General features: G+C 44.9%; 1 protein-coding gene across 7 annotated transcripts in view; it reads right to left on the reverse strand.

The window, feature by feature from the left end:
- dnah5l (dynein, axonemal, heavy chain 5 like) overlaps positions 1–24,386 on the reverse strand; it is a 102,454-nt gene that overhangs the window by 17,096 nt on the left and 60,972 nt on the right. For all 7 annotated transcript variants that reach the window (XM_055006887.1, XM_055006885.1, XM_055006883.1 and 4 more), the window contains 28 exons: positions 23,082–23,236; positions 20,149–20,270; positions 19,608–19,837; positions 16,768–16,926; positions 16,535–16,691; positions 15,844–15,989; positions 15,622–15,756; positions 15,447–15,548; positions 14,917–15,030; positions 13,308–13,475; positions 11,505–11,609; positions 10,423–10,536; positions 10,165–10,341; positions 8,060–8,254; positions 7,829–7,984; positions 7,197–7,379; positions 6,723–6,893; positions 6,330–6,581; positions 6,116–6,242; positions 5,498–5,619; positions 5,275–5,424; positions 4,834–4,998; positions 4,115–4,332; positions 3,183–3,238; positions 2,023–2,144; positions 1,790–1,940; positions 735–934; positions 1–131 (listed from right to left, as the gene is read on the reverse strand). The exon at positions 1–131 is cut by the window's left edge and continues 58 nt beyond it. In XM_055006887.1, the coding sequence (XP_054862862.1) occupies positions 1–131; positions 735–934; positions 1,790–1,940; positions 2,023–2,144; positions 3,183–3,238; positions 4,115–4,332; positions 4,834–4,998; positions 5,275–5,424; positions 5,498–5,619; positions 6,116–6,242; positions 6,330–6,581; positions 6,723–6,893; positions 7,197–7,379; positions 7,829–7,984; positions 8,060–8,254; positions 10,165–10,341; positions 10,423–10,536; positions 11,505–11,609; positions 13,308–13,475; positions 14,917–15,030; positions 15,447–15,548; positions 15,622–15,756; positions 15,844–15,989; positions 16,535–16,691; positions 16,768–16,926; positions 19,608–19,837; positions 20,149–20,270; positions 23,082–23,236 (4,283 nt within the window). The remainder of the gene's footprint in view (positions 132–734; positions 935–1,789; positions 1,941–2,022; positions 2,145–3,182; positions 3,239–4,114; positions 4,333–4,833; positions 4,999–5,274; positions 5,425–5,497; positions 5,620–6,115; positions 6,243–6,329; positions 6,582–6,722; positions 6,894–7,196; positions 7,380–7,828; positions 7,985–8,059; positions 8,255–10,164; positions 10,342–10,422; positions 10,537–11,504; positions 11,610–13,307; positions 13,476–14,916; positions 15,031–15,446; positions 15,549–15,621; positions 15,757–15,843; positions 15,990–16,534; positions 16,692–16,767; positions 16,927–19,607; positions 19,838–20,148; positions 20,271–23,081; positions 23,237–24,386) is intronic.

Below are 24,386 nucleotides of genomic sequence, written 5' to 3' on the forward strand. Positions count from 1 at the left end.
ACGCCCGCTTCCCTGGTCTCCCCAGCCCCGCCCCCACCGTCCTTCGGTTGGATGCTGACGATGGTGCTGAGCGTCTGATTGGCCAGGTTGGTCTGGTAGGTGATGTCAGCGTTGGGGTGGAGCCCCAACACCTGCCGACAGGAAGACATGATGACTTCTTTTGTGGTGTCAGAGAGCAGCGCCACCTGCTGTTGTGGAGGATTCCACCCAGAATACGACCACCTGAATAGTTTATTCCATCTGTGGAACCCACTGTGGATCATTTTAACCCACTGTAGATCATTTTAACTCACTGTGAGTTCATTTTTACTCACTGTGGGTTCATTTTAACCCACTGTGGATCATTTTAACCCACTGTGGATCATTTTAACTCACTATGGGCTCATTTTAACCCACTGTAGATCATTTTAACCCACTGTGGCTTCATTTTAACCCACTGTGGATCATTTTAATCCACTGTGGATCATTTTAACTCACTGTGGATCATTTTAACCCACTGTGGGTTCATTTTAACCCACTGTGGATCATTTTAACCCACTGTAGATCATTTTAACTCCACTGGGGGCTCATTTTAACCCACTGTGGATCATATTAACCCACTGCAGATCATTTTAACCCACTGTAGATCATTTTAACTCACTATGGGCTCATTTTAACCCACTGTGGGTTCATTTTAACCCATTGTGCTTCATGTTTGAATCTAACTGATCTAAGGACAGTGGAGAGTTCCTGACCTCTGGTGAGTCGACCAGCGGCAGGACCTCGATGTGCTGCAGGACGTCCTGGACCGTCCGGGCCTTGGATGGGACGCCGTAGCCCCGGTAGAAGCAGAACTTGTCGCTGAAGGTGTTCTCACTGAACCAGACACGAGTGAAGGTGTTGAGGAGACGTTTATCCAGGTCATCGGTCACCCGGCCGCCGTACTGGACCTCACCTGGATCAGAACACCAAAACAGGAAGGTATGGTGAGGAGCTGAGGCCAGAGCTCCACTGGAGGTCTCTGGAGCTCAGCATCTTCTAGTTTGGTCATATGGTACGTTGTCATGTTTTATTTTGTTGTTTCATATCATCATGTTGTCACAGTGTTGTATTTGCATCTTGCTACACTGGAGGAAAGTTCTGTGGTCAGATGGAACAAGAACTGAAGGTGAGAACTCCAAACCTACCGTCAAGCATGGAGGTGGCAGTATCATGCTCTGGGGCTTTCTGGACTGGTTTCAGGCTGCATGTTGGACTGATTCTGCACTATCTTGGTTCTTAGATTTGGTTTTGGTCCCAATTTTGCACTGGTTCTTGACTTTTTTAGGACTGGTTTCATACAGTTTTCTGACCTGTTCTGAACTTTTATTTTTAAAATAAAGAAATGGTTAAGGTTTAATTTTCGTCCTCATTTTAGACCTTTAAAGGACTGGTTTAGGACTGGTTTCAGACTGTTTTGGGCAGGTCTTAGACTTGTTTTAACCAAGGAACACCAAACCTATCATCCAGCATGGAGGTGGCAGTATCATGCTCTGGGGCTTTCTAGAACAGCTTCTGGACTGGTTTCAGACTGGATGTTGGACTGGTTCTAGACTTTCTTGGGACTGGTTTATGTTTGGTTCCAGTCTTGATTGTCCTGGTTCTGGATGTGATTTAAAGTCAGTTTAGGATTTATTTGATTCTGAATCTGGAGTATCTTTAACCACATAAGGGGGACCAACACTATATTGGTGGTCATAGTGTTGTGCCTGATTGGTGAATGTTCTGAAGTCTTTTGTGTGTTGTGTTGTGCAGCTCATCAGGTTCTGACCCAGCATGTAGCGCAGGCAGCTCCAGTTCACGCCTCTCTTGGCATCCAGCTCGTCCAGGTGGTTCTGGATGAACTGGATGCTGGAGGTGAAATCCGCCTGGTTGAACTCATAGGGGACGTTCCAGCCGAGGGGACCAAACTTGCGACGCTCCTGACAGGAATGACATCCATCAGCTCTGAGGATCATCTACTCGTGTCTGACAGAACCGTGTTGTAAAAGGTGCGACACACACCTGTACAGTGGTGTGAAGGAAGGCCACGGCGTAGAGCAGAGGCCTCCACTCAGGACGGCTGCTGACCTCCAGCTGGTCCTGACTGACACCACCGAAAGTCCTCTTCAGACCAGCCTTCATCCCTGACGGACACAGACACAAGAAAACAGCAGAATTACTGTACTGAAGACAAGAACTGCAGTAGATTTAATGGAGCACAGTTCTACTCTGAGAATATCTCCAGAGTTCCAGGTCCTTAGAGGAGAACGTCCCCTGGAGAACGTTCTAGAGTAGACCTACCGACAACTAGACAGTTGTCAGTAGGTCTGCTCTAGAACTTTCTACAGTTGTCGGTAGGTCTGCTCTAGAACTTTCTACAGTTGTCGGTAGGTCTACTCTACAAATTTCTACAGTTGTCGGTAGGTCTACTCTAGAACTTTCTACAGTTGTCGGTAGGTCTGCTCTAGAACTTTCTACAGTTGTCGGTAGGTCTGCTCTAGAACTTTCTCCAATTGTCTGTAGGTCTACTCTAGAACTTTCTCCAGGGGACGTTCTCCTTTCCTGCTTCCAGTCTTTAAGTTTAATCTCACTTAGAACATTCCAGATCCTTGAAGTCCATAGAGGTGGGTCCAGATTTATCACTTTTTAATTAGCTTTTTCAGAAATTCATCAGTCCAGCAGATAGAACCATGACATTTAGGATGAGAAACACATCTGAGTTCTGTTCAGTCGTCGTCATCTTGGACTGTTTCATTGTGTCCCCTTGTTACATAGTTGTTGGTTTTTTGTCTATATTTTGTCATTTTTTCCTTTTTGCAATTTTCATCTCATTTTTGTCATTTTTTGTCTTATTTTTATCGATTCTTGTCTAATTTTGTCATTTTTTTGTATGATTTGTCATTTTGTGTCTCATTTTTTAAAAATATTGACATTTTTTGTCAACCTTTTTTCACATTTTTGTCATTTTTTTGACAATTTTTGTAGTTTTTTGCCTATTTTTAGTCTTTTTCCCTCATTTTCAATTTTTTTTCTCATTGTTGTCCTTTTTTTGTCTCATTTTTATCATTTTGTGTTCTCCTCTATAGACTTCAAGGACCTGGAACTGGAAATATTCCCAGTCTGAAGGTAGAACTCTGATCATTGATAAAGTTACTGGAGATGAAGAACCAAAGTTGTCCTACCCAGAGGAGGTTCGTTGGTGAACTTGATGGAGGACTGGAGGAACGTGATGGGGAACCTGTTCACAAACACACAGTCAATGATGGATGGAAGGCATTCAGTAATGTGTTAATGAAAATGTCTAATGTGTGTTGTCTTGTTTTTTTGTTTCTCATTTGTGTGATTTTGGGTCTCGTTTTTGTTGTTTGGAGTCTTTTTTGTTTTGTTTGCTTTTGTTCCTTGTTTGTGTTCTTTTCTTTCATTGCCTGTCTTGTTTGTGTCATTTTGTCTCGTTTTTGTCGTTGTGCGTCTTGTATTTTTCAGGTTGTTTCTTTGTTTTGTGTCATTTTTGTTGGTTTGTGATGCTTTCTTATCATTTCATGTCTTGTTTGTGTTATTTGTGCTGTCCTGTGTCGTTTTTGTCATTTTATTTCTTGTTTCTGTTCTTTTCTTTCATTGTGTGTCTTCTTTGTGTCATTTTGTCTCATTTTTGTCATTTTGTCTGTTTTTTTCAAGTTGTTTCTTTGTTGTGTCTCAATTTTATCAATTTGTGACTCTTTATCACTTCCTGTCTTCTTTGTGTTATTTGTGGTGTCTTGTTTGTTGTTTTTGTTGTTTTGCATTTGGTTTTAATTGTAATGTGTCTCGTTTGCGTTATTTTTGAGTCATTTTGTTTCTTGTTCGTTTTGCTTTTGTTCATTTTGTCGTCATTTTACGTCCTGTTTTCTCATTGTGTTCCTTGTTTTAATGATTTTGTGGCTGGTTTTTGTCATTTTGTTCTTCTGGTCTTGTGTGTGTGTTGTTTTGTGTCCCATTTTTTTGTTCCTTGTTTGTGTTGCTTCTTTGCGATTCGTAGTTTTTGATCTCCATCTAATTTTTAACGTCTCACTTTTGTTTTAAACATCTGAAACACAGTTGCTGTCGCTGTGGCAACGCAGACGACGTCACCGGGTACCTGTTGTGCACGTCGGTCGTCAGCCACACCCGGAAGCCTCTGTGCACGCTCTCTGGCGTCGCTGCAGTGACCATCTCCAGCAGCTCATCCAGGAAGTCCAGGCCCAGGTGGCAGTTCTGGAGGAGGAGCCAGCCGCCGTCCGTCATGCTGCTGGCCAATAGCCTGCGAGCATACACCTCCTGGCCCTGCCCCAATGAGATGGGGCGGCACGGCGCCCCCTGCAGACAGAGACCAGGACAGTTTGTCTGCTGCCCACATCCACTAGTCTTATATCTACAAACCAGAAACTCCAGTGGATCATTCCAGAACTGGAGGACATCTGGGCTCAAAATGTTTGAGAAATAAACCTTCTCCTTTCCAGTTTTCTGCTCCACAATAACAAAAACATGACACAAAATGACAAAAACAAGAGACAAAATGACAGAAATGACACACCAAACAACAAAAACGAGACACAAAACGACAAAAACGCGACAACAAATTACAAAAACAAGACACAAAACGACAAAAACAAGACACAAAATGACAAAAATGGGACACAAAGAATCAGATATTTGCACCTATGAAAACACTCAATATCAGTTTGGGATCTGGCTTCACACTATCCTCACCCCATGAAGTTCAAAAACATCCTGATATTTATGACAGAAGTGGGTCAGTAGGAACAACAAACCTGGACGTGGATCTGTTAGTGAGGAACTCACTCTGCATCTCCTCACCTTGCTCTTGGCCAGTTTCTCGATGTTCTCCGTTGGGTCGGAGCCCATTGAGAGCAGACAGACCATCGGAGTCCTGCAGTCGCTCTCTGCCACCAAGGCCTCCAGGTCCAGAATCGAACCTTCAGCATAGCGGCGACCCAGAGACTCGGAGATGTAGCAGCGAGCCTGAACACACAAAAACACAGTTCTGGATCTGCACTAACTTTATCAATGATCAGAGTTCTACCTTCAGACTGTCAATATCTCCAGACTTCCAGGTCCTTGACGTCCATCGAGTTCTAGAGTAGACCTACCGACAACTGGACAGTTGTCGGTAGGTCTACTCTAGAACTTTCTACAGTTGTCAGTAGGTCTACTCTAGAACTTTCTACAGAAGTCGGTAGGTCTACTCTATTCTATTCTGATTCTGAGGTGAGGTTTGGTGGAGTCCGTAGACCACACCTGAGCGATGGTCCGGTCCGGACACCAGCTACGGATGAGCAGAAGCTTCCGGAAGGCGTCCAGCTTCTCCTCGTACCCATCAGGCAACAGAGCTTCTTCTGGTGCCGGCTGGTCGAACCATGTCCTCCAGGAACGCTCGTTCTGGTTCACCTGGACATGGAGACAGGAAGTCTGTAGCTGGGGGTTCCAGCTCCACCTGAACATGAGCAGAACCTGGACTCACCTGGACCAGGAGCCGGGAGAAGGGAGACAGGAACGACAGTTGCACCAGGTTCAACCACGTCTGGTCCAAGATCCAGCGACGAGGTTTAGACTCTACAGAGTTCAGGTCCAGAGAAGCACCACCTGGATGGAGAAAGGAGTTTGAGAAGACAAGGCGGAGGAGGATGGAGGATGATGGAGGAGAATGGAGGATGGAAGAGGACGGAGGAGGATGGAGGATGGAGGAGGATGGAAGAGGATGGAGGATGATGGAGGAGGATGGAAGATGGAGGAGGATGAAGGAGAATAGAGGAGGATGAGGATGATGGAGGATGCAGGATGGAGGAAGATGGAGGAGGATGAGGATGATGGAGGATGCAGGATGGAGGAAGATGGAGGAGGATGGAGGATGGAAGAGGATGGAGGAGGATAGAAGAGGATGGAGGATGGAGGATGTAGGATGGAGGAGGATGAAGGATGATGGAGGAGGATGGAAGAGGATGGGAGACGGAGGACAATGGAGGTGGATGGAGGAGGATGGAGGATGCAGGATGGAGGAGGATGGAGGAGAATGGAGGACGATGGAGGAGGATGGAGGACAATGGAGGAGGATGGAGGATGCAGGATGGAGAAGGATGACCTTTGATGAAGGTGAGCAGCTCAGACTGTGAGATGTTTCGGGCCTGCAGGTCGATCTTCAGAGCCAGCAGCAGAGTGAAGAGCAGCTTGTGCTCCTCATACAGACCTCTGGTTGTGTAGCAGAACACCTGAAGGAGACACACAGGGCTCATTGGATCTGATGGCAGACCAGGTGAGAGCAGCTGCAGGTGAACACCGGCTCTCCTCTGACTTACCTGGCAGGTGAGGAAGTCGATGATGCTGCCGATGCGTCTGGAGGTCAGCTGGTTCTTCTCCGAGTTCATCAGGGATGAGTCGAACAGCCCCAGGAACTGTCGCAGTGACGTCTGGTACATGATGTTCACCAGCGACATCTCCACGATCAGGAAGTAGAGGATGCTCCCCCTGGTGGCCACCGGCCGGTACTCCTCCCTGGCCTGGGTAATCTTCACCTCCGTCTCCGCGGCAACCGACAACTTCTCACTCACCTAGAGGACAGGTGAGCATCGGCAGTTATATATAGATGGAAAGACAGAAACTAGTCAGAATGAAGATGAATGTTGGAGAAGGAGGAAGTGGAAACGTGAAGGTTAAACTGAAGCCATGGTTGGAGAAGCAGAGAGCAGCACCTCCTGAGCCGTGGACTTGGTGACCCTCAGGACCTGGATCAGGGACTCGTCCTCCACCAGGGAGCCCTGGGTGCTGGTCAGGCGGAGCAACAGACTGTCCTCCAGCTCCTGCATCCTCCTCCGGTTGGACGTCACCTCCTCCAGCAGCTTCACCCGCTCTGCCTCCAGCTCCTGGTGGAGTCAGATCAATGCAGAGCTGCTGAGCTTCAGGAGGTGGACCTTGTAAAAGTGTCTCAGATCTATCTCAGATGGACGTCACTAAAGTAGAACCACAGACATGGAACTTCTACCAGCTCCATGTCTGAACATCTCACTACCTGAATATACCTGATACCCACCTAGCTAGCTTGTCAGTACGTATGCCTGGCTAGCTTGTTGGTACGTATACCTTGTTACTTTGTCGCTACATATAGCTGGCTAGCTTGTCGCTACATATAGCTGGCTAGCTTGTCGCTACGTATACCTGCTACCCACCTGCTTCTCCAGCAGGATGACTCGGCCCAGCAGCTGGTCCTCCAGGCCTCTCTGGGTCACGGTGAAGTCCACCACTGCCGTCCTGGCGCTGACCTCAGGACTGTAGGCCGGGTTGGCCAGCTTAGTGGTGATGTACAGCCTGAAGCCTTTCATCACATCCACCTCCTTATCTCCAATCTTCACCTGCAGATAGTCGGATAGTTAGTGAGCAGCAGCAGCACCGGTCGACAGGCAAACCCAAGAAAAACGTGATATTTGTTTATTAATATTCAAGTTATTGATAATTTAGTGTGTTAATATCCAGATTTTTTCACACTTTTGGACATTAATATCAAAGATAGTGATAATTTAGTGAGTTAATATCCAGATTTTTTACACTTTTGGGCATTAATATCAAAGACAGTGATACTTTAGTGTGGTAATATCTAGATTTACAACAATTTACTGTGGTAATATTCAGGTTATTAATACTTTTGGGCATTAACATTGAGGTTATTGACATATATGTGAGTTAATATCCAGGTTATTGATCAATCTCACAGCTGTTTGTCCCTAACTCTGGTTTTTGATGGTTATGAGTTTGCCTGGTATCAGTGAAAGAACAACGGAGGGATGAGTAGCAGCTGTCCTACCTTATAGGTGGATCCAGACCTGATGTAGTTTTTGTCTAGGATGTTGTCCAGGACGGGGTCCAGCTCCTCCCCGACATCTTCCAGCAGCAGGGGGCGCCCCAGAGACAGGCTGTCCTCCAGGTGGGACCGGAAGTATTTGTGGTTCAGAGACGTCACCTGAGACACAGAGCAGATCTCAGGTGAGCGGGGGGCATGTCCTGGGAGGAGGTGGCCTCCAGCAGGTGTCCTCACCTGCAGTTGCTGCTCCCGCTCCCTGTTCTGGATCCAGGTCTTGGCCTGGCCCTGGGGGTCGATGAGCAGCGGGTAGCGGGATGCCTTCGTCACCACGATGCCGTTCTGGACGGACAGGTCGTCGCTGGGTAAACCCTGCAGGTTCCACTCGCTCACCGTGGTGCTGTCCACCAGCAGACCAATCACATCCAGGTCCTGTTAGGTTAGAGGATCAAGTCACATGACTTTGTTCACAGCATCGTGATAGGACAGAAGAAGGAGGTCACAGTAAATCTAGAGATCAGGAACAGACAGCCCACCACTAAAATGATCCGTCACGTCTAGAGAACAGGAACAAAACCTGTTTGTAACATCAGTTCAAATAAACTGGTTCTACCAGGTAGGTTGTCCCTCTCAACCCGCCTGGCCAGCAGCAGATGGGTCCCCCGACATAAAGATCCAGGTTCTGCTCGAGGCTTTTTTCCCTGTTAAAAGGGTGTTTTCCTTGCCACTGTCTCCTTAGGGCTTGCTCTGGGGGTTCAGGCATATGGGTTCTGTAAAGCGTCTTGAGACAATTTGACTGTAGTTGGCGCTATATAAATAAAATTGAATTGAATTACATGTGGCACTTTTTTACCAGCACCTACTCGGCTCGACTCTACTGGGTTTGTGAGGTTTTCCATTAGGACTACTACTTGGTACCAGGTACTATTTTAGTACCTACTGGGCCAGTGAGCCGAGTGGAGCCGATAATGTGACGTCTACAGAGTGCAGGCCACTAATTGGACAGGGAGTGACGACACACCAGACCTGTACCGTGGACGAATGAAGATTTTTCTGTCTTTGGTGGCGGACCAAAGAATACAGAAGGAGCTGGACGGTGTGACTCACAACCAGAAAGTTTATCAGGAGGTCTCTGAGTGGATGTCCGCCCACGGACACAGCAGGACAATGAAGCAGTGTCTGGACAATCAAGGTCCATCAAGAACCACAACGGTCGGAGTGGGTCAAATTGGAGGTAGTGGTTTAGCCAAATGGATGCCTTTTACGGGCATCGACCAGCGAGCAATGGGAGGGAGAGTGGCCTCGACTCCACCGCGGCTTTATTGGAGACTATGTTGGAGGACGGAGAGTGTTCTGTGACTCCACCCACCATGAGGTGGTACTCAGCTGTAATGGAAAACGACCTAAACCGAGCTGAATAGGTGCTAACGGAAAAGCGCCTATATTCAAAGAGTAAATTCACCATATTTATTATATAAAGTCTGACAGGAAGGTTTCCTTCATAGTTTTGGTAGAAGTTTGTAGAAAAGTTGAGGTTTGTGACTCCTGAAGCAGGTGTCATAGAAACCATCTAAATCCCAGCGTTCATCTCCACCTGCTGCGTTTGATTTCCTGAAACCATTCTTCAGTTTTCTTGAACTCTTTCCTTGAAGAGCACCTCCTCCAGGCCTTAACAGGTTCTGGGTAAGGTTCCTTCTCAGAGCAAAGTGAATGTTTCTGCTTCATATCCAGCAGCGTTTCAGAACAATCTGCTGCAGCAGGAACCTCCTGACAGTTTCTGCTGAGATGCCTAGATTTAGACTAACCTGGAGAACAGCTTTTAGGAAAGACAACATCTTTGAACATCTTAAACCTGAAACTTCAGATGTCCTCATCAAGTTGAGTGTTTTAAACACACTTATTTTTAACGCTGGTTGGTTTTTCTGTAGCTCTTCGGACAACTAATCTCTGTTTCCAGCCACAGATCCTCCAGTTTGCATCATCTAACACTGCTTTTTTCTTGTCCTTACAGCTCTTTGGTTCTTCTCTCTACGGTTTGCGAATCATCAGAGTTTGCTCTCATATGACCAACATCAGAAGGTTAAACTGCCTTCTCTCTGTCTGAGTTATTGTCTCTATCCTTTATTTTTATTTTATCTGTATTGTTAGTTGTACTTTTGTCATTTCTTCTTCTGGTTCCGTCTCATCTGTACCCAGCTGCTGTAACATGGACATTTCCTTCCCTCACCTTATCTTATTAACACTTTTGTGCTTTAATATCCATTTTTTTCAAACACCTTTGTGTGCTGATTTCTATTTTCTGGACTTTTGTGTGTAATATTTCAGAGAATTAGGTGTCCTACAGGACTGAAGGGGATGCGTCTGTCCTCCATGTCCTGCTTCCACAGCTCCAGCAGCAGGTGGCGGTATTCCTGGTTGAAGGGCCCGGCATAGGACAGGAAGCCCGAGGACAGAAGGACATCCCCCACGAGGCGTCTGATCTGAGTCTGGAACCTGGCACTGCTGTCGGTCCACCGGACCTGAAACACAACCAGACCAGGAGAGCTTCAGGACGGATGGACGGGTCGGGAGCAGACAGAAGGACACCGGAGGAGGCTGACCTTCTCTCCTCCCAGCCCGTCGATCAGAGCCGTGGCGTTGGACATCTTACGGCGGCAGGTCTGAGCGTCGTCCAGAAGGTCCTGCTTCTCCTTCATGGCAGCGTCGTACAGAGCCTGAAGGTCAAGGTCATTTTAAAACAGCATTTTAACCCAGAAAAGACTAATTAATGGAGCTGAGATGTCAACAAGAAGATGAAAGATAAACGAAAGCTCAAAAGTCTAATAAACTTCTTCTGTTAATCCTGACGGGACTGGAAAGAACGAACATCTGCAACAGGTTTTCAGTCCACACTTGGGGTTTTTAGAGCAACTAATCCTTATTTTAAAGATTTTCCTAGTTTTGTTCAATCACAAAAACACACTAAATAACTTAAAACATCTGTCTTTTGCTGTTATCTAGAAGAAAAGCTTATTAAGGATTGGAGCTGGGAGAATGAGGTAACTGTTCCCCTGTTTAGTTAAATTTTTATAAAAAATTACATGTAATCAGCAATTCAATTACATGTCACCATAAAATGACAATATTTTCAACTATCTTCAAAAGATACCCATATGCAATGGAATATGGGTATCTTGGCTAACTGACTAAATGGCTAACTGACTAACTAAGTGGCTAACTAACTAACTGGCTAAATGGCAAACTGGTTATTTGATGAACTGACTAACTTGCTAACTGATAAACTGGCTAATTAACTAACTGGCTAATTGACTAACTGACGAACTGGCTGACTGACTAACTGGCTAACTGACCTACTAATTGGTTAACTAACTAAGTGGCTAATTGGCTAACTAACTTACTAACTGGCTAATTGGCTAACTAACTAATTGGCTAACTGACCGACTAATTGGCTAACTACCTAACTGGCTAACTTACAAACTAAATGGCTAACTGGCTACATGAGTCAAAAGATCATTTGACCCATGTTGTGCATCAAAGGGTTAAAATTCACCTTGACAGATAATCCCAGAATCAGGGAACCAAATGTAAAAGTGATGCACTGATCTAGAAGCCAAATGAAGAACCAAAAGACAACAGATCGTACTCCGCAGAACACGTAGAATCTGACATTGAGTGTGCCTACCTGCACAGCGTCCAGCTCCTGCTGCTTGGCATCCAGCTGATCCTGAGCTTTAGCGAGTTCAGCCTGAGCGAGCAGCAGACGAGCCTCCTGCAGGGCCAGGTTAGCCTGCATTCATGGAGATAAACCTTCACCAGCAGCAAAACTACCAAAACCCAGCCCATGCCCCGATCCTGAAGTTTTCTCCTTTTATTGCTTTGCAGCATTGAATCATGATCAACTGCACTTTTAGGACAAGAATTTTCAAAAAGACTCAGACTTCTACAAAGTAATGTCAATTAATTCAAAATATAAAATGTAAAGTGACTGATTCCATAAGTATTGACCTCCTTTAAAGTGACTAATGGAACTCAGTTGGTTCTAGAAGACCCCAGTTAATGGATGATCTGAGGTCAGCGATTGTAGCATAAAGACTCCTGGATCTGGAAGGTCCAGTCTCTGGTAGATCAGAACTCCTGGATAGATCTACACCATGAAGACAGAAGAACCAAGAAACTCTGAGAGAAGCTTGTTGAAAAGCATCAGTGAGGACGATACAAGAACATTTAAAGTTCCTGAAGATCTTCTGGACTCCAGTTAAATCCATCATTAAGAAATGGAAGGAAGATGGAACATGAAAAAATCTGACTAGAGCAGGACGTCCTCAAGATCTGAGAGACTAGAGAGGGAGGCCACCAAGACTCCTATGACTCCTCTGAAGGAGAAAGAGACTAGAGGGGGAGGCCACCGAGACTCCTATGACTCCTCTGAAGGAGAAAGAGACTAGAGAGGGAGGCCACCGAGACTCCTATGATTCCTCTGAAGGAGAAAGAGACTAGAGAGGGAGGCCACCAAGACTCCTATGACTCCTCTGAAGGAGAAAGAGACTAGTGAGGGAGGCCACCAAGACTCCTATGACTCCTCTGAAGGAGAAAGAGACTAGAGAGGGAGGCCACCAAGACTCCTATGACTCCTCTGAAGGAGAAAGAGACTAGAGAGGGAGGCCACCAAGACTCCGATGACTCCTCTGAAGGAGAAAGAGACTAGAGAGGGAGGCCACCAAGACTCCTATGACTCCTCTGAAGGAGTTCCATCTTCAGACTGTTCATCCAACAACTGCTGTCTGTTCTTCACCAGTCAAAGCTTTATGGAGACAAAGAGAAAGACTCTGATGGAAAAAGCTCCAATTAAATCTGGACTAGAGTTCACCAGAAGACATGTGGAGACTCTGAAGACACCTGGAAGAAGGTTCTTTGGTCTGAGGAGACCAGGATGGAGCTTGACGCCCATCAGACTAGATGATATGTTTGATGGACACCAAACACTGAACATCCTCACAAACACACCATCCCCACTGAGATGCACGGTGGTGGCAGCATCATGATGAGAAGCACGGTGGTGGCAGCATCATGGTGTTCCTCAGCAGCAGGTTCTGGAAGGCTGGTAAAGGTAGAGGGTAAATGAAATCCTGGAGGACAACCTGATGGTCTGAAGAGAACTGAGACATGGAGAAGATCAGGTTTCCATCCAGATGATGAGTCGAAGCAAACAGACAAAGATCCTCAGAGATGGTTTGAAGACAACAAGGTGGAAGTTCTGGAGGAGTCAAAGTCCAGACCTCCATCCACCTGAGAACTAGAGTCTGGACCTGAAAGGTTCTGTTGATCAGGATCCCTGAGGAACCTGACAGAGTTTAACAGTTTACGAAAGAGGTGGTGAGGTTAGTGCATGTATATCCCTCCGTTTGAAATTGCTGACTGTGATAGACAGAGTGACCTCAAACCCCACCAACAAAAACACCTTCTGGTCATCTCCTCTGTCAGTTACCTTCAGAGGCAGCACCTCCTTGTTGATGCTGAAGAAGTCCACCATGGCCTGAGTCCAGGAGCAGAGTCCCGCCACGTTACCGCAGATCCTCTTGGCTGACTCCATGTTGTAGTCATCCATGTCCAGGTAGGGGGCCAGCAGCTCCACCACCTCCTCCGTGATGGAGTCCTGCAGCACAAGCAGAACAGACATCACTGAGTCATCTCCTGGATCACCAACGCTCGGGGTTCCTCATGCAGGTCCTTCCAGACGTCCACAGCAGCATCCTCCAGCTGCTCCTGGAGGATCCTGAGCTGTTCCCAGGCCAGAAGAGATATGTGACCCCTCGTTTTCTCCCATGACTCCACCTAGAGCTCCTCCCTTTAACCCTCAGTGATGTCAGATGAACCCTTCAGCTTGTCCTGGGGAGATCTTCAGTAAAGTGAACTTTTCAAATTTATCATCTGCTATTCTCTTTTATGTTCCCAGAAATGAATGCTAAAAAAGTCAAAAATTTACACTTTCATTTACATTTCAGACAAATATTAGAGATTTTGGAAAATGTTCTTGTGACTGTGGAGAAGCTTGAAGCCATTTGGGATCAATTTTTATTTTTGACAGGTTTGGAAATTTAATCATTTTTGTTTTATTTTGAAGTCATTCTGGTCAAACTTTGAGTGATTTTGGACAATGTTGGAATCATTTTAGCTAAACAGTGAATGAACCTTTAGTGACTTCTTTGGAATGTTACTGGAACTTTATCATGACGGCCAACATCTGACGTGATACATGATCTTAGAGCGTCACAAAGGGAACAAAATGACAAAAACGAGATGCAAAATGGCAAAAAATGGCAAAAATGAACACAAACAAAACACAAAACGACAAAAATGTAACACAAAATGGCACAAAACAACACAAACTGACAAAAAAAGTGCCAAAAAATGACAAATGAGGAACAAAATGACAAAAGGAAGACACAAAATTAAGGAAAACAAGAGTCTAAACAATACAAATGAAACACAAAACACAAACTGATAAAAAAAAGTGACACAAAGGAGAAACAAAACGACCAGAACAGCTCCATAGAAAAGTGAATAACCATAATATCTGTGTGAATGTAAAATGATGCTTATACTATATTTATATTTAGAAAGTCTAATCAACACAAACAAAACACAAAATGACACAAAACAACAAAAGTGAGACAAAAAATTGATACAAAACAACACAAAAGGTTCCACAAATCAACACAAACAAGGAACAATATGACAAAAATGAGACACAAGACGGTAAACATGGGACAAAAAATGACACAAATGAAACAAAATCAAGAAAAACAAGAGTTCAAACATTACAAACAAGAAACAAAACACAAAATGACAAAAATGATAAAACGACACAAAGGAGGAACAAAATGACAAAAATGAGACACAAAATGGTGCAAAAAAGGAACAAAATCAAGAAAAACGAGCTCAGATAACACAAACGAGAAACAAAACAACACAAAATGACACAAGCAACAAACAAAATTAAGAAAAACCACAAACGAAACACAAAATGACACAAAACAACAAAAATATGACACACAACGACAGAAGCTATCAGGAAACGAGGCAGCGGTTGGAACCTTGCTGAAGTTCAGCAGCATGTTGAGGAAGGAGGAGTTCTGCATCAGCTTCATGGCTTCGGCCCATGAAGGACGAGGACAAGGACGCTCCGGGTCTGCGGTCACTGGCTCAATCTGAGGAGATGTCAAAAGACAAAAAAACTCTGAGAAAAGCTTTATTCGAACGTCAAATCCCTGAAACCCTCTGGTACGTTCCAAAGAGACACCGAGGAACCAAAATGAAACCGATTATCAGCCGGAGAAACGAGATCATAGTGAGAAGAAATGAGACCAGAGTGAGGAAAAAGGAGCCAAAACTGAGTTAAAACAAGCTTAAAGTGAGTTAAAATGAGCCAAAAGTGAGTTGAAATGAGCCTACAGTGAGTTAAAATGATCCTACAGTGAGCTAAAATGATTCTACAGTGAGCTAAAATGATCTTAAAGTGAGTTACAATGATCCTACAGTGAGCTAAAATGATCCTACAGTGAGCTAAAATGAACCCAGAAGGGCTTGGAGGGTGGATGTGGAGGTGCTGGAGAACATCTCAGACCTTCCTCTGGAACAACAGCAGCACGGCATCCATGATCCTCATGATGAGGTGAGGAGGTTTCTGCAGCTTCCTGACCGTGGAGATGTCAGCAGGTCTGATGGTCTGTGGACAGCAGAAGGAGCAGGTTTCTCAGCAAGTTCCTCTGGGCTGGCTGGAGGAGAACATGTGGACGTACCTGCAGTGCAGCCTCAGCGGCCTCCAGTGCCGGCCTGGCAGCCTCCAGCTTGGACTCTGCTGCTGTTTTATCGGCTTCGATCTCATCCACGATGAGCTGAGCTTTATCCTTCACTTTCTGCACCTGCTGCTTCACCTGAACACAGATGTAGGAGTTCTGACGTCCAGAATGTTCTCATCTTCCAAAAGAAAACTGATTTCTGGAATAGAAAAGGAAGAAGACCTTCTCAGCAGCCTGAGCTTTAGCCGTGACCTCCTGCAGGACTCCTTCTGCCCTCTGGGAGGTGACTGCAAGCTCCTGCTCCTTCAGCAGCAGCTGATCAGAGAGCAGAGACACTGACTGCTCCGCCTCCATCAGCTTAGACAGACCTGCAGACACACAACCTGGTGGTTAGTGTGTGTCTGTGGTCGTGTTGTGGTCATGTTGTGTCTTGGTGGTCATGTTGTGGTCTTCTTGTGGTCATGTTCAGGTCTTGTTGTGGTCACGTTTTGTCTTTGTGGTCATGTGGTCACGTTGTGGTCACGTGTCTTTGTGGTCATGTTATGGTCACGTTGTGGTCCTGTTGTGGTCTTGTTGTGTCCTGGTGGTCTTGTTGTGGTCACGTTGTGGTCACGTGTCTTTGTGGTCATGTTGTGGTCTTGTTGTGGTCTTGTGGTCTTGTTGTGTCCTGGTGGTCTTGTTGTGGTCACGTTGTGGTCACGTGTCTTTGTGGTCATGTTGTGGTCTTGTGGTCTTGTTGTGGTCTTGTTGTGGTCTTGTTGTGGTCTTGTTGTGTCCTGGTGGTCTTGTTGTGGTCATGTTATGGTCGTGTTATGGTCATGTTGTGTCTTGGTGGTCATGTTGTGGTCTTGTTGTGTCTTGGCGGTCATGTTGTGGTTTCTCCAGACTCTTCTCCGGTCCACCTCAGCCTGACCTGTGTTCATGCGTTCTGCTAGCATTCCGACATGTGCGATCTTCTCGCTGTAGATGACCTTGTAGCTGTCGATGAAGGACAGGTAGGACTTGGGCGTCACAAACGTCAGACGGCGGAAACGCTCGAAATACTCGCCGCACTTCTCTGCCACCAGGTCCTGCGGGAACATGGGTCACCTGATCAGTTGGCTGAACACGAGCGAGACACACACCTGATGGCATCGCTACGGCTACCTGGAAGGTTCCCATGGCGACCACCACGCTCTGCCTCGCGTCCTCGGAGCAGCGGAGGTCCTGGTACTGAGACAGGAAGTGATGCGATACAGCCGTCAGGGCGTCCCGGGGCCAGCGCTGGAACCAGTCCACGGTGCAGCCTGATATGAGACCTGGGAACTGTTCAGGTCAGAGGTCATGTTCGAACCTGGTAGAACATCTTACAACATTTTAGAACATGTTAAAACATATTCTAAGATGTTCAAGCATCTTAGAATGTGTTAGATCATCGTAGAACATCTTAGAACATGTTAGATCATCGTAGAACATCTTAGAACATGTTAGATCATCTTAGAACGTGTTAGAACATCTTAGAACATGTTAGAGCATCTTAAAACATGTTTGAACATCTTACAGCATCTTAGAATATGTTAGAACATGACATGTTGGAACATCTTAGAAATATTTGAACCTGGTAGAACATCTTAGAACATCTCAGAACATCTTAGAACATGTTAGACCATGTTTGAACATCTTAGAAGATATTTGAACCTGGTAGAACATCTTAGAACATCTCAGAACATCTTAGAACATGTTAGACCATGTTTGAACATCTTAGAGTATGTTAGAACATCTTATAGCATCTTAGAACATGTTAGAACATGACATGTTAGAACATGTTAGAACAGCTTAGAACATATTTGAACATATTAAAGCATGTTAGAACATGTTACAATCTGTTATAACATCTCAGTCATGTTGTAGTCATGTTGTGTCTTTGTGGTCATATTGTGGTCACATTGCGGTCACGTGGTCATGTAATCATGTTGTGGTGTTGTTGTCATGTTGTGTTCATGGTCTGTCTTTGTGGTCCTGTTGTGTCTTTGTGGTCATGTTGTGGTCATGTTGTGATCATGGTCTGTCTTTGTGGTCATGTTGTGATCATGTTGTGTCTTTGTGGTCATGTTGTGATCATGTTGTGTTTTTGTGGTCATGTGTCTTTGTGGTCATGTTGTGGTCATGTGTTTTTGAGGTCTTGTGGTCATGTTGTGGTCTTGTTGGAGTCATGTTGTGGTCGTGTTGTGTCTTTGTGGTCATGTTGTGGTCGTGTTGTGATCATGTTCTTTTGTGGTCATGTTGTAATCATGTTTTTTTGTGGTCGTGTTGTGATCATGTGTTTTTGTGGTCATGTGTCTTTGTGGTCATGTTGTGGTCATGTTGTGGTCATGTGTCTTTGAGGTCTCGTGGTCATGTTGTGGTCTTGTTAGAGTCATGTTGTGGTTGTGTTGTGTCTTTGCGGTCATGTTGTGGTCATGTGTCTTTGAGGTCATGTGGTCATGTTGTGGTCTTGTTGGAGTCATGTTGTGGTCGTGTTGTGTCTTTGTGGTCATGTTGTGGTCATGTGTCTTTGAGGTCATGTGGTCAGGTTGTGGTCTTGTTGGAGTCATGTTGTGGTCGTGTTGTGTCTTTGTGGTCATGTTGTGGTCGTGTTGTGATCATGTTGTTTTTGTGGTCATGTGATCATGTTTTTTGTGGTCGTGTTGTGATCATGTTGTTTTTGTGGTCATGTTGTGATCATGTTGTGTCGTTGTGGTCATGTTGTGATCATGTTGTGTTTTTGTGGTCATGTTGTGGTAATGTTGTGATCAGGTTGTTTTTGTGGTTGTGTTGTGATCATGTTGTGTCTTTGTGGTCATGTTGTGTCTTTGTGGTCATGTTTTGGTCATGTTGTGATCATGGTCTGTCTTTGTGGTCATGTTGTGATCATGTTGTGTCTTTGTGGTCATGTTGTGATCATGTTGTGTTTTTGTGGTCATGTGTCTTTGTGGTCATGTTGTGGTCATGTGTTTTTGAGGTCTTGTGGTCATGTTGTGGTCTTGTTGGAGTCATGTTGTGGTCGTGTTGTGTCTTTGTGGTCATGTTGTGGTCGTGTTGTGATCATGTTCTTTTGTGGTCATGTTGTAATCATGTTTTTTTGTGGTCGTGTTGTGATCATGTGTTTTTGTGGTCATGTGTCTTTGTGGTCATGTTGTGGTCATGTTGTGGTCATGTGTCTTTGAGGTCTCGTGGTCATGTTGTGGTCTTGTTAGAGTCATGTTGTGGTTGTGTTGTGTCTTTGCGGTCATGTTGTGGTCATGTGTCTTTGAGGTCATGTGGTCATGTTGTGGTCTTGTTGGAGTCATGTTGTGGTCGTGTTGTGTCTTTGTGGTCATGTTGTGGTCATGTGTCTTTGAGGTCATGTGGTCAGGTTGTGGTCTTGTTGGAGTCATGTTGTGGTCGTGTTGTGTCTTTGTGGTCATGTTGTGGTCGTGTTGTGATCATGTTGTTTTTGTGGTCATGTGATCATGTTTTTTGTGGTCGTGTTGTGATCATGTTGTTTTTGTGGTCATGTTGTGATCATGTTGTGTCGTTGTGGTCATGTTGTGATCATGTTGTGTTTTTGTGGTCATGTTGTGGTAATGTTGTGATCAGGTTGTTTTTGTGGTTGTGTTGTGATCATGTTGTGTCTTTGTGGTCATGTTGTGTCTTTGTGGTCATGTTTTGGTCATGTTGTGTTTTTGTGGTCATGTTGTGTTTTTGTGGTCATGTGTCTTTGTGGTCTTGTTGAGGTCATGTTGTGGTCATGTTGTGGTCATGTTGTGGTCATGTTGTGTTTTTGTGGTCATGTTGTGGTCTTGTTACATGTTGAAAATGATGTCAGTAGAATCTTTTAGAATAAACCCAAGGATCTTCAGTCCAGCAGGAAACAGGATAACTCAACAAGTCCGTCATGTCTTCCCTGGTTGGTTCCAGAGCTCAGGTTAGAGACTCGTCCTTCCTGTTCCGTCCTCTCATCTGTTGTTTGCTCAGCAGTGACTCACCTTTAGAGCCCGAGTGCGAAACTTGTCCCCGATGGGTGAGAAGCAGAGGACGACATGGAGGTTGCTCCGCACTCGGGACAGGAAGAAGTCGTGGAGATGTTCTGGGGTGGGAGCTCGGCGAGGATGCTGCCGCTTCATGACGGGAACCAGGTCCTGACTGATGTCGTCCAGCTCATCGCGAGCAAACAGGTTGGACACCTCGCCGCTCGCCAGGACATTGTTCATGTACTCTGTGGAGGAGGAGGAGAACGTCAGGACAACATCTGCTCCGATGTCTGTCCTGCTGAGAAAGGAGACGAACGCTCATGGTTCAGAAGACGTCAACACCTTTCTCCTGGCCATTGGGTGTCTCTGAGGTTGTTTTTTGTGTCTCTTTGTGGTTATTTTCTGTCTCTGTGGTTGTTTCGTGTCTCTTTGTGGTCATTTTGTGTCTGTGGTCATTTTCTGTCCCTTTGAGGTCGTTTTCTGTCCCTTTGTGGTTGTTTTCTGTCTCCTTGTGGTGCTGCTGTTTGGTGTGGTGGAACCTGAGGGCAGCAGATACCCAGGAAGGACTCGTCTTTGATGTCGGCGTCGGTGAAGATGAACGTGACGCCTTTTCCCTGCTGACCGGCGACTTGGTACAGAAATTTCAGATCCTCCAGGAGGTTGCTGCTGCTGTAGGACCTGCACACACACACACACACACACACACACACACACACACACACACACACACACACACACACACACACACACACACACACTTATTATTTTACCAATGTTTGTAAGTTCTCGGTAATAAAAGCCAGACCACAGGCAGACACCTCCAGGCTGTAGACACATCATTGAGAAGAAACAGATCCAAACCATCAGCACTCTACCAGTCACCGTCCACTGAGATGGGTGAAAGAGGTCTACGCCCAGAGTCCACTATCCAGGACGGAGCAAGAAGGATCAAAGACCTCCTCAGGAACATGAAGCTCTGTGGAGACCTGCTCAGAGGCTGATGAGGAGGAAGACCAAACCCCTCCATGGGACGTTCCACCAGCATACAGAGGAGGTGGTTGACACAAGGTCCAGAAGAGACTGACCCGAAGGACAACTCAGAGGTTCTGGTCAGCACTCTGTCTCTTTTTGTGGTTGTTTTCTGTCTCTTTGTGGTTGTTTTCTGTCTTTTTGTGGTTGTTTTCTGTCTCTTTGTGGTCATTTTGTGTCCCTGTGGTGATTTTGTGTGTTTTTGTTGTTGTTTTGTGTCTGTCTTTTTGTTGTTATTTTGTGTCTCTTTGTTGTTGTTTTGTGTCTCTTTGGGGTCGTTTTGTGTCTCTTTGGGGTCGTTTTGTGTTTCTTTGGGGTCGTTTTGTGTCTCTTTGTGGTCATTTTGTGTTTTTGCAGTCTTTTTCTGAACAGCACTGGATCCATAGAGGCAGGAGACACCACAGCAGACAGGACTCCAGGTGCAGGGACGACCTGAGACAGTCCAGCTGGTCCGAGAGACACAGCCAAGTGTGTGGGACAGCGTACCAGAATATCTGTGCAGGGTTTGGACTAGAAGCTCCCAGGTTCAGGTGGGACATGCCACCACAGGTGACTGAGAACAGCTGAGCTAAGATCAAGACTGATGGACGGTGGTGAACAACCAACCAGAAGCTGTGGCAGATGATCAGGAAGAAGACGGAAGAGAACCAGGAGCTGGAGGAACATCTGGAACAGATGTGGAAGGCCAAGGTGGACTTAAAAGTCCCAAGGCAGAGTGGAAGGCTCCAGGAGGTTCCAGAAGAACGTAGGCCAGGAGCAGCTAAGATACAGAATTCTCAAACTCCAGGAACTGTGATAGAGAACCCTGAGAAGAAAGTTCTAGAAGATATTTTCTCTGCAGAGTGAACACACTGGATCCTCTCCAGCCTCCAGAAATCCAAATCCAAGTAGTTTACAAAAGAAAGCCCTCAAGCAAAAACCTGGAAAGCCCTGAATCAAACAGGACATTCTAAAAGCAGGTTCAGACCAAAGGACTGTTTACACTGAGGAGATTATTACCCAGCATCCTCCTGGGCAACTCACATTCAGATTACTTTAATGTAACCACAACTAGCTCCTCCAGTGGTACGTTACCCTCCATGTCACACCTGCACATCTGTAAACTCATCATGATTGGACATTGTCTTCATGAAGACCTTCATTACATCTTTATTTTTATGCTTTTTCTACTTTATTTGGTTCTGGTCCTGCTTCTTTCTGCCTCATTTGTATCCAGCCGCTGGAACATTTCCCTGGTGAGGTATCAGTGAAGTTTATCTCATCTTATCTCTTCTTATCACTTCTCTTCTCATCCATCTCATCTTATCTTGTTTTGTCTTATCTAATCTTATCTTATCTCATCCCATCTTATCTCGTATTTCATCTCATCTTGTCCTAACCCTAACAATAACCCTCTTGTCTTATCTCATCTTATCCTATTCCGTCTATCTCATATTTTCTGTCATCTTGTCATAACCTTAATAACCACCATCTTATCTCATCTTGCTTTGTCTTGTCTCATCTTATCTCATCTCCTCATCATTTCTCATCTCATCCTATCTTATCTTGTATTTCATCGCATCTCATCCTAACCCTCATCTCCCCGTATCTTATCTGATCCCCTCTTGTCTATCTTGTCTTATCTCATTTGTCTTATCTTATCTCGTCTCACCTTATCTCATTGTATTTTATCTCATCTCATCCTATCTTGTATTTCATTTCATCTCATCCTGACCCTAACAATAACCCTGATCTTATCTCGCCTTGTCTCGTCTTATCTCATCTCATCCCTTATCTCGTTGCATTTTATCTCATCTCGTCCTAACCCTAACAATAACCCTCATCTTATCTCATCTCGTCATATCTCATCTCATCCAATCCGTCTATCTTGTTGTATTTTATCTTATCTCGCCCTAAACTGAACAATAACCCTCAACTTATCTCGTCTTGTTTCTTCTTGTCTCATCTTCTCATCTCATCTCCTCCCATCTTTTCTTCTCATCTTTTCTCGTCTTGTCTCATCTCATCCCTACTTATCTTGTTGTATTTCATCTCATCCTAACCCTAACAGTCATCTTGTCTTATCTCATCTTGTTGCATTTTATCTCATCTCGTCTTATCCTGTCCAATCTCATCTAATCTTGTCTTATCCTATCTTATCTTGTTGTATTCCATCTCATCCTACCCCTAACAATAACCCTCACCTTGTCTTATCTCATCTCGTCTTATCTCTTCTTATCCCTTCTTATCTTGTTGTATTTTATCTCATCTTGTCTCGTCTTATCTTGTTTTATCTCACCTAATGTCATCTTGTTTTATCTCATCTACTGTCATCTTTTCTTATCTTGTTTTATCTAGTTGTATTTTTTCTCATCTCATCTCGTCGTGTTCCATCCTGTCTTGTCTTGTTTTATCTCATCTAATGCCATCTCATCTTATCTTAAAGCCTGAATGCAGCAGACGGTGAGTGGACTTCCAGACCTGGTCAGTGTGATCTGGAAGGTTTGGTATCCTGCGATGAAGGAGGCCAGCCTCGTCAGGCTCTGCTTCCCCGACCCTCCGACGCCGACCAGCAGGGCGTTTCCCTGCGGCGTCCTCAGGATGCGAGAGACCCGCATCAGGTGGGTCATCGCGTCCTGCCGTCGAGCAACACAAACACCAAAGAGAAGTTTCTATTCCATTCTGTTGGTGTGATATTTGCACACAGCAAGGTGGAAACTGTCATTAAAATACACGATTCACTGAAATATTCAGCGCTGACGCTCAGAGGTCGGTGTGGCTTATTTAAGGGGACTTTAAAAGCAGCAACAGGTACACTACCAGTCAAACATTTCAGAACGCCCCAATTTCTCTATTTTTTTAAAAAATTGAAATTCTAGTAGTTCAAGTCCAGAACCTAAACGGCTACCAGAGCATTCTGCAGCGCCATACAGAACCCTATGGTATGTTCTAGTTGGTCAGTGGTTCATCCTACAGCAGAAAATGACCCAAAACGTAAGTCCAAGCTACGTCAGAACTACCTTAGGATCAAAAAACCAGATGGTAAGCTTGAAAACATGGACACAAAAAAGATGCAAAAATGCCAGAAAAAGAAGCAAAATGTCACTAAAGATGCAAAAATGCCAGAAAAAGAAGAAAAATGTCACTAAAAGAAGCAAAAATGTCACTGAAAGATGCAAAACTTGCCCCAAAAGTTGCAAAAATGCCATAAAAAAAGCAAAAATGTCACTGAAACATGCAAAAATGTCACTAAAAGATGCAAAAATGACCCAAAAAAGTTGCAAACATGTTACAAAAAGAAGTAAAAACTGCCCAAAAAGTTGCAAAAATACCACAAAAAGATGCAAAAATGTCTCCAGACTTAAAGCCCATGGAGTTGGTTTGGGATGAACTGGACAGAAGAGGGAAAGCAAAGAACCTACAAGAACCACAAATTTATGGGAACTTCTGCTGCAGAGCTGGAAGAACTTTCTGAAAAATATTTGATTTCCATTGAGGAAAGAATGAGTGAGTTCAGCTGTTAGATCTGCCAAAGGAGGGACTTTGATGAGTCCAAAGTTTAGAAGAAATTTTGGTTTCTAAATAGTTTTTTTTTCACTTCATGTGTTTATTTGTTGTCTGCTTCCATTTCAGAGAACAATGAGACACTAACATGCAGAATTTACTATAAATAACTGGATAAATCGGGTTGTTCTAAAATCTTTTACCGGTGGTGTAGACGGCAGATGGGGAGGAGGAAGCTACCTGAACTGAGCAGCCAATGGGAGGCCTACAGCCCACCTCTAC

The sequence above is a fragment of the Amphiprion ocellaris genome, chromosome 22, assembly GCF_022539595.1.
Source record: "Amphiprion ocellaris isolate individual 3 ecotype Okinawa chromosome 22, ASM2253959v1, whole genome shotgun sequence".
In the NCBI taxonomy this organism is placed as follows: Eukaryota; Metazoa; Chordata; class Actinopteri; family Pomacentridae; genus Amphiprion; species Amphiprion ocellaris.